We start from the raw sequence: 10,285 nt of genomic DNA on the forward strand, positions 1-10,285 counted from the left end.
TTCTCCAAACCCCACAATTCCCTGCACATGTGATTTCAATAAGGAACATCATAGTGCAATGCATTGTGGGTTATGTAGTTCCTGCATGCTGTCTGTAAGCTGTGGGGAAGTTGTTACAATTTGTAACATCAGTGTTTAGTCCCTTCTTCCCTGCCAGGATTTCAAATGATGCAGAAAGAAAAGAACTGTTAAACAGCTGGATTTCAGCATCAAAAATTGCATTTATTAATACTTTTTGAAGAAACAGGTAACTGTGATGGTTATATTAGGGGTTTCTGTTTTATGTGGGCCTGTTTATCAAATTTTGGTTTGGAAGCCAGAAGTTCCCCTTTAACTTGGCGTTATTTCTAAAGTGAGGCATTAAAACAGCACAGCACCGCAAAACACACTAAGGGGGTTATTTATCAAAGTTCGAATTTATCTCAATATTTTCTGAAAAAACTCCGACCAAATCCGCACGGGGTTTTTGGGCTTATTTATTAATACATTTTCCAGAAAATTTTGTTTGCGGGAAAAAATCAGAAAACAATCGTGAAAAATCCGATTTTCACGATTTTTTCAGATGTTTCATCTGATTTTCATGATTTTTTCGGGTTTTCCACCCGAAAACTTCAGGGTATTGTCAAAAACCCAGCACACATCAAAAAATCATTGGCACTTCTCCCATTGACTTATATGCAACCTCGACAGGTCTGAGATGCCGGATTTTCTGATTCAGACTTTACCATCCTCAGTGTTTAATAAATACCAAAAAAAGTCTGATTTTATATAAAAAAAATCACGAATTTTCCATTATATTTGCATTTAGAGTTTAGTAAATAACCCACTAAAGGTATAACTGTCCAGTGTTTATTAGACATTCCTTGTCCTTTAAGTGATACAATTGTGAAATGACAAATACATCTTGAACTGTGGGAGAAACTGGGTTTTCACCATCAGTTGTGTCGGTAAGGTGCAAATTATTTCTTCTGCAGCATCATGGAGCAGTGCTACCTGCTAATCATAGTGTAGGACTTGGTTAACAGCTAAGAACGCTTGCAAGCCAGAGTGCAGAAAGATTCGTTTTTAGCCCAAGTCTCATTGCTATTTACAGATAGGAAATTGACATCCTCCCCCAACTGTGAGACCCACACCTAACCTCACCATGAATATCATATAGTAAGAGAATTGTTTCCTTACAGTACAAGGCAGCATACGATGCATCATGTGGGAGTGCCACTAGAAAAGGTCAGCATTCCACCACATAGAAGAAAATGATTCAGCCTCCTACTGAACATCAGTGCTGCTAAGCTGAATCTGAAATACAGGGTCAAGGTAAAATAGCATGAAGTGATTACACAAATGTAAAGATTTTCCATTGCAAGGTTACACAGAAGAGGAATGCACACTACAGCTTTGAGTTAAAATTTATGCAGCTCAGTATTAATCATTTTCTATAAACTGCAGTATTAATGCCATGTCAAGCTATGGTTCTACTAGAAAAACCTGTACAGGTATGGAATTCGATAATCGGTATCCAGAATGCTCCAAATTTGATCCATTGACTCCATTTGATCCAAATAATCGAAATTTTTATATATGATTTCCTTTTTCTTTGTAATAATAAAACAGTACCTTGTACTTGATCCAAACCAAGATATAATTAATCCTTATTGGAAGCAAAACCAAACTATTGGGTTTATTTACTGTTTACATGATTTTCTAGTAGGCTTAAGCTATGAAGATCCAAATTATGGAAAGATCCATTATCCGGAAATGGAAAAATTCAGACTGTGAATGTTGGAAAGTTGTACTGTGGTGTTCCATGGTATAATATTTTCTACATCTGGGTTTTGTGCTCAGATGACCTGACACCATGCCCACCAAATACTAACTTGATCCCAACTAAAAGATAATTAATCCTTATTGGGTTTATGCAATGTTTACATGATTTTCTAGTAGACTTAGGGGTCCGTTTACTAAAGTGCGGTAAATCTGACTTTAAGTTTCCGCATGTTATCGCTGAGAATATTTTTACGCCAGAATATTCGCAGCGACTTAGTTTACTAAACAGCGATACGCTCAGAAGTCATTGCGATCACTTGCGGTAACTACGTTAAGGAACCAGCTTACGTTAGCGTGATTTTAGCAGGTTGCAAATTTTCTGGCGAAAAATTAAGTTTTTGCGAATATTTATGCTATAAAATAGTCTTGTTTTATGGCGGTTATTATGGCAATTTTTACTGTGACATTTATGGCCAGAAATGCATCTTCAAAACTCATAAACTTTATTGACTGATGATTATACCATCCAACAACATCACCAGAGTAACACCAATCAAACATGTCTGCATCATATAAACCCTTCTGCCAATAGAATCATAGGAACAAGAAATGATACCAGTCAATCTCTTTGCTTCATAGAAATGCACAGTTTAATGTAGCCAATCACAATGAAACCAAAAAAGCGTAGCGGCTGACGAATCCTTGGACTGTGATGCCGCTGCCAATAATAAGACTCTGAGCTGAAACTGCTGCTGTTGCAACAGATAGAAGCAGAAGCCAAAACATCCTGTCAGCAATAGCTACAGATCTCTCTCCTGTCAGCAAAGAATGATGGGTAAAAAAAAACAGTATTATGGGATATTTCCTGCCCCTTGAGAATTTTCTGGCGAAATAAATACTTTTACGCCACTACATAGGTGGCGGCAATAGTTTGCGAATATTCTGGCGTTAATTTTGTCTTTAGCACATTTCGCTGTTTAGTAAACCCGTTAATGTGTACGTAGCGTTATTTTCAGCGAATGCGATAACCGACAAACAATTATTCTTGCGCAAGAAAATCCGCAAAATTATATTTACCGCAGGTTAGTAAACTGACGATAACGTATTTGGCGAAAATTCTGTCTATATATCTATATATATATATATATAGTGAATAAAGTACCCCCTCTTGTAAAATATAAGGATATTATAAGTTACCGAGGAGTTTCATGACCATATAAAAACACGAGGCCGAAGGTCATGGAATTCCGAGGTAACTTATAATATCCTCATATTTTGCAAATGGGGGTACTTTATTAATTATAATACACAAATTTCAATGAGTCATGTGACAGAAATGACATCAGAACTCACCGTTTATAACTGATGACATCAGAACTCACCGTTTATAAGGATATAATTTACAGGATATTCATGGCTTTTGTGTATTATATCTATATATACAACCTGGACCTTAGACCACCTGAAAGATGCCAATAGAAAACTTTATAGAAACTATTTATCATGCTATGTAAAATGATTTACACAAGTGTAAAAAGCTGTCCAAAGACATGGCACATTTATCAAGGTGTGTATTTTTTTTTTTATATTATTTTACACTAACACCACTTCAGACCTTGTGTAAGACGTTAAAGTGAATGGCCAGGCCATTAAGTAAGGCCTGGAGCAATTTTTGCTCTGAAAAAAAAAAATATACAAAAGTAATTCTGTGTTTTCACAGGTCGGTAATCACCTAAAATGAATACACAGCTTGATAAATACACTAGATGGCAATGCCTGTCAATCAGATGGTGATGTGTGGTGTACTTGGTCACTGGATCTTTATACTAAATGGGCCTCAAATTGTCTTGCTTTTGGCTGTGTGACATGTAGAGGTTTTGCTGATAAATTGGACCTTTGTTTCTATTCCATGTACAAAGGGCATCTGATAAGAATTGCTCAAGGGCACCTAAATATGTTTTGTAAAGTAAATTTGAAACATGTTTGAATCGCTCCCAAATTAATTTCATATCATTTTCTTGCTGGTTGTCTGAAATGGAAAAATGAAGAACTATGTACTCCCTATTGTAAATAACAAGCATATTAGAAGTTCCATGAACATGAGGCCACAGGTCACATTCTTTTATACAGGTCAGTGTACATTATTCCTAATAATACATACGTTTTAGAGAGTAATGTGAAACAAATAACTTTCAGTATGTACTGTTTATAAAGTGAGCACTGAGCAATGCTTCTTTGGGTCTTTTTAGGGCAAGGTATTCAAATTAGAACAGAGCTCAGGGAAATGCTATCAACTTCACACTTTAAATGGATTCTGCCATGATTTTTATGATGTAGTTTTATTTCTAAATGACATTAATAATTTACTCTATCATATAAAATTTCATTCCTAACCCAACAAGTGTATTTTTTAGTTGTAATATTGGTATTGGTAATATTGTAGGCTGCCAATACTCTAAGCACCTCAAGCTGATGTAATCTGAGTGTTCTACTGGTTATGTGGCTTTTAAGGGGGATTGTATATATAGATTTATATTTGTTTCGTTTCACTCTTTAAATGGATTCTGCCATGATTTTGCCTGGTCATGTGCTTTCAGAAAGAGCCAGCACTTTAGAACGGAACTGCTTTCTGGCAGGCTGTTTTTTCTTCTACTCAATGTAACTGAATGTGTCGCAGTGGGACCTGGATTTTACTATTGAGTGCTGTTCTTAGATCTACCAGGCAGCTGTTATCTTGTGTTAGGGAGCTGTTATCTGGTTACCTTCCCATTGTTCTGTTGTTAGGCTACTGGGGGGGGACAACCCCAAGTGTTAAATGGTATTCCTTCTCCTTTAATCAGATTGTTTTCTGCTTTTGTAATAGGTTGTATTTAAGGAACTATAATATTTGCCACAAATAGTTTCTAAACCATGCATCTGAGGTTTTAGAACTCTTTTTATAAAAGGTTTATTCAGTGCGTGCTGTGCAAATACCTTTAAGGCATTGGGTTGGGGGTTAGATTTACAGAAGCCCCTCAAACAGTTTTGTAACATCGTAAATCGTAAATGTAGCCTCCAGTTACTACAGTTGCATCCTTTAAATGGTTAAATACACATTACTTCTTTCTACTTCAGTTTTTGCTCACAGCACAGAGATTCAAGAGACCGAGATCAAAGTGTGTGAACCTTAACTTTCCATTACAGAAAGTACTGTTTGGGGTTTGAGGTTTCCACCGCCTTATATGTAGTGGTCCATTGTTGAATTCTAATATTCCTAAACCTCCCACTTTGTCCTTGAGGGGCTGCGCAAAAGAGGAGGGTCTTTTCATACCTGCTGTACACATGTCATTTTTTCCGTCTTCCTCTTCTTAATTGTCAAAGGATATCAGTCACAAATAACATAAAATCAGTTGCGTACCACAAACAGTCTTTTAGTCAGCTCTTAGTCAGACACAGACATGAAGCTTCTGCTTATGGCACTTCTAATTGGTCTTGGGATGGTTTTACTGGCAACAACAATGCAAGGTGAGCCGCTGTGAAGATCTGTCCTGTATACTGTACATGTAATATGTTAAAACTATCTTAATATATATATATATAGATATAGATATAGATATATAGATATATAGATATATATATATACTGTATATACGCACATGCAAGCACACTTTAAGTTAACCAAATCACTTTTGGCTTTCATGATGCATCCCTGCTTTACTATCATTAACCTTTTGTTTGAAGAATATAGGTTTAAAGTTTCTATTGCTGTCAATATATGTAGTCTTTCATATGTGCAAGAATGCTTGATACTTACCGAAGGCACAAAGAATAGCTCCATAAAAGAGTTTCTATTGTTGGCACTACAGATGAAGTGGTATATTATACCCTGATGCATTTGGGTTTCCATGATTTTTATCACTAGGACCACCAGAGTCCAAGGGGCCGTAATTGGTTCACGACAAGGGCTGATATGATTTACATAAACAGAAGCTTTCCTTTTGTGATTTCCATAACCAGAGACTGACAGACTTTTCTAAAGAAGATACTTAGGAATTTTACCCTGAGACAAGTAACCTAGGCAGATTGCTACCCCATGCGTCACTAGTTTAAGGGTGTCAATGAGTTAAGAAGGTCCAAGATAATGAAACAAATGGGGTGATCCCAAATTTATTCCATGGTGCTGGAGACACTTACCACAAGACACTTCGGGACCACAAGACCCTTCCTCAGTGATACTAAGGGCCATGTGGTCCCGAAACATTTGATCTTGTGTTGAGTGTCTCCAGCACCATGGAATAAATTTGGGATCCCCCCATTTGTTGCATCAACAGGTATTGGCTCTCTTTTATTCATCAGATTCACTACTGGAGTGTGGCTAGGCCAGTGCTATTACCTATCCCCTCACTTGACTTTGTATCCAAGATAATAAATTTTTTTAGATCAAAGTTTCTTATTTATATTGCACCCATATAAAAACTAAAAACAAATCCACAATAAAATTAGCATCAGCATTTTTAAACAGCTCATAGTCTTTTAGAAATACTAAATCTAAAGAATGGAGAAGATGTGATAAGATCTCACTTTAGTCCATTAGCCAAAGAGGTATTGGCCAGTTTTAACTCTCAATAATTAACCCAACGTTTTCATTTTTCATAATGTGTTTGATATTTGTCTAAATATTTTCTGTAGGATTCTGTGAATGCCTTGTTCCTTGACAATATGTTGAAATATGCACCCTACCTCGACATAATAAGCAAGACCTTTAATATTTCTATTTCATGTTTTTATGTTAGACTGCTTAAGAGTTTCTTATACTTTAGCATTTACTGTGATCCCTTCAGATTTTTTTTGTATGCATTCGATCACTAGGGAGCACGTGAGTTTAACAGAGCCCAGTCTGCCCTGTATGGCCGGATCCCACAACACCTGCACCCATGGCATGTTGAGTCTCACCAGTGTTTAGTAGTTCAGTGCCGTGCCGTAGGAAGGCCACACAGGGAAGAATTGGCTCCATTAACTCATGGTCCTTTGTGATGAATATATCAAAAAGTGCAAGAAAACGCACAAGTAAACACTCGTGTGAGAGAGCCTTTAAGCAGCTGAAACTCAATCTGCTTAGTAATAGTGCTTAGTACCGCTCAGCTAAAAATAAATTACAGGAAATGTTTTACTGAAAAATAACTTTAGACAGGTTGATATCAATGGTTCTTATTTGTATGTATGTATGTATGTATATGTTTGTATATATGCTTGATATAGGACGTGATGTGGGCCAAAACGTTGGACGCACAATTGATCTTTGAATAAAGATTCTCATGTGTTTGAAGAATAATTGGAGTGTGGGTCCATTCTAAATAATTGAGCATATGCATTGTTTGACCGAACACCCATGAGTTTATTGAAGGGGAAGAGTGAAGACACTTTTTGGACTATTATTATATATATATATATATATATATATATATATATATATATATATATATATATATATATATACACTTTAAGAATAACATACCACAAGTAGGATTATAAATAACTTAAAATATCATTGAATATTTGTAATCACTGTATATTGGAAAGTTGCTAAGAATGATTTTCTTTTGCTACACTAAAAAAAGTTTTTTATGCGTGGGCTAATTAAAGTAATAAAATACAACAAAAGTCTTCAGATCTTTAAGGTTTCTGTCTAGCCACAATTCTGTTCAGAATTCACGAACAGCCCCATATGTGGTCTGAAGGCAGACTTGGTTGCACATATAGGTGAAAGTGTTAAATGCTAAATGCTAAATCTAATGAAAACCCCTATTGCAAAATATGACGTAGAAATACTAAGTTGAATTTTTGCCCAAGAAAATTTTGTGTGGCCAAATATCGCAGTTATATCTAGAGAAATGAGCAATTATAAAGTACAGGTATGGGTCCTGGGGCTTTCCAGAATGATGAATCTTTCTGTAATTTGGAACTTCATACCATAAGTCTACTAGAAACTCATGTAAACATTAAATAAACCCAATAGGCTGGTTGTGCTTCTAATAAGGATTAATTATATCTTAGTTTGGACCAAGTACAAGCTACTGTTTTATTATTACAGAGAAAAGGGAACTCATTTTTAAAAATGTGGATTATTTTGATAAAATGGAGTCTATGGGAGACGGCCTTTCCGTAGTCTGGATTCTGGATAACGGATTTCCGGATAATGGATCCCATAACTGTATCTGCTTTGTACCTGAGCTGGTTTTACAAGACCTCAAAAGCCAGGACCTCAAAAGTACAGGACTGGGTGAAATGCGTAATGCCAAATAAGAATAATAGTTTTTGTATTGAAAGTATGAACGTCTGTGCTTAAATGTTTTCTGTAGAATGAGGGAAATTAATTTTAGCCTAAAGACTAAGGAGCAGATTTACCTTTGAACATTTTGGAATGATTGATCCCTAATGAAATTTGATTTAATTTTCCATAAATGAGGATTTGATCAATATCAATATTTTATTGATCAAACCACTGGTTAAAACACTGGTTTAACATTGCCCATAGGGATGAGGGATTGATGGTCATTTTGGACAAATTTAATTGTATTGACGTTAAAATCCTATTGTTTATTCTGTTAAGAAACAACCATGCTTATTTTCTGTTTTATTTGCTATATTTGCAGGACAAGAAGTTATTTTAGGAAAGGTCTGCCTGGAAACCAAACTAAGCAAAGCAATGAAATGTAACAGGCTTAAAAGCTACGTAGAGCAAACTACTCCAGTTGCAGCCATCATGTGAGTATGAGTGGAAACTGTCCCAATTATATACATAGCGATAGAAGATAGAATAGAATGTTCCATTAACAGGTATGCATCTGGCACATATACTGATGGAGCGAGCTTTACAAGAAACGCACCAAATCTTCCATTATTTGACAGTTTTTGATGTGACTTGGAGAGAATGCCTCTTTTCTTTCCTAGATACAGTCCAGTCTGAAGGTCATGTGGCGTGAGGTTGTGGGGTGAATGTCTTTTGCTATTGTAGATATTTGTAGGACAGTGACTACAGCAATATTTTCCTATATCTGTACCCATTTTGTGGTTTATGGGGAGCCCTGGCATTACAGAATATATTTCTCTAGAAGTAATGGGCGAATGTGCGCCGTTTTTTTGCCGCTGACGCCCGTTTTTGACGCCGACGCCCGTTTTTAACGCTGGCGACAATTTTTTTTTGATGCTGGCGAACTTTCGCCAGCAAATTTTCACGGCCGTTTCGCCAATTTACTTGCCCGCAGCGAATTGCGCAATAAATTCGCCCATCATTATTCTCTAGAAATGTTTCTCATACCACCGAGATTGTTGAGCACCCCAGCAATAGAAGTTTATCAAGCTTTGTAAGGATGTGCATGTATTCTACCATCATGCTAAACATCAAAAATAATTATAAAATCCCTTAGTTTTCTGTACAATAATAAGGCCCCTAGGTCTATGTTTGAACATTGGAGGTCCTGATGCTAGACATGTAGACATTGATATTATAGATATTCATACACACTTCATTATTCCTTTCTGCAAATAGGCCTCTGTTGCTAAACAGTCTTCCACCCCCAACATGGCCCAGCCTAAAGAAAACAATTTGGGGTAATTTCTTATTGGGTCTACTGGATAGAAATGAGAGGTCCTGATGTAATGATTCACAACAATATTTTGACCTTAAAGTTCAGAAATGTTAAAAACCTCAGATTTATTTAATCTAGATCTAGACATGGCCTGAATGCATTCTCTCTAAGACCAATTTATTCATGGGCCAAATGGATGAGGGTCCACTACACTATAGCCACTTTTATTTGTTCCAATTGTTTATTAGGAGTGAATGAAAGATAGGAACAGCAGGAAGTGGATAGGATATGTTGTTCTTTACTTTCTCGTCTGATGATGTTCCATGATAATATATTCAGTAATACTTACTAATAATCTGTTTCCTTTAACAGGTTTACTACCAAAAAAAATAAAGTAATCTGTGTCAATCCTGAACAGTCTTGGGTGAAACAGGCTGTACAGTGTCTCAAAACTAAAAAGTCAAAAGGACCAAACCCAAAGAAAAAAAAAAGCAAAAAGAAGAATCGAAAAGCAAAGAGCAAGAGCACTCCTTAAGAAAGACATTCCTTCAATTGTATCAGAATTGTTTTACTAATTTGTCATTCTCGAATTAAATACGCCCAGTATTGCAATATATATCATGTAGTATTGTGAATTCTGCATTCTGTTTACAAACCTAGGGCTGGATTGCTTAGTGGGGAGAAAGAAAAGAAATGAGTCCTCTCTAATGCCTTTCCAAAAGATATCTGATTTGTGGCCAATGAATCCCCTTTGGGCAGATAATTGCTTCTGTTGAAATGGTTCCTGCAACATATGCCACATATTTGATGTAAAGGACATTAGTACAAAATTAGAGAGTTGTATGTTGTTAAACATTTTACGCTTATATGGAAAGGAAAGGAAACTTTTTATCTGTCTGGTGAGACTCATTTTTATGGAACAGGTCTCTCGATATATAATTATATTTTTCTAA

General features: G+C 36.1%; 1 protein-coding gene across 1 annotated transcript; it reads left to right on the forward strand.

The window, feature by feature from the left end:
- The first annotated feature begins 5,151 nt into the window (after window positions 1-5,151).
- Window positions 5,152-9,948, forward strand: LOC108716243 (eotaxin). Its single transcript, XM_018262363.2, has 3 exons — window positions 5,152-5,268; window positions 8,397-8,508; window positions 9,705-9,948. Exons 1-3 carry the CDS (start codon window positions 5,202-5,204, stop codon window positions 9,865-9,867), a joined length of 342 nt encoding a protein of 113 aa, XP_018117852.1. The 5' UTR covers window positions 5,152-5,201; the 3' UTR covers window positions 9,868-9,948.
- The last annotated feature ends 337 nt before the right edge of the window (window positions 9,949-10,285 follow it).

Source organism: Xenopus laevis, chromosome 5L, assembly GCF_017654675.1.
Source record: "Xenopus laevis strain J_2021 chromosome 5L, Xenopus_laevis_v10.1, whole genome shotgun sequence".
Taxonomy (NCBI): domain Eukaryota; kingdom Metazoa; phylum Chordata; class Amphibia; order Anura; family Pipidae; genus Xenopus; species Xenopus laevis.

Coding starts and splice junctions, on each gene's coding strand:
- LOC108716243 (XM_018262363.2), top strand. CDS start 5,202: ATGAAGCTTCTGCTTATGGCACTTCTAATTGGTCTTGGGATGGTTTTA. Junction 5,269..8,396: donor ACTGGCAACAACAATGCAAG/GTGAGCCGCTGT, acceptor CTATATTTGCAG/GACAAGAAGTTATTTTAGGA. Junction 8,509..9,704: donor ACTCCAGTTGCAGCCATCAT/GTGAGTATGAGT, acceptor TTCCTTTAACAG/GTTTACTACCAAAAAAAATA.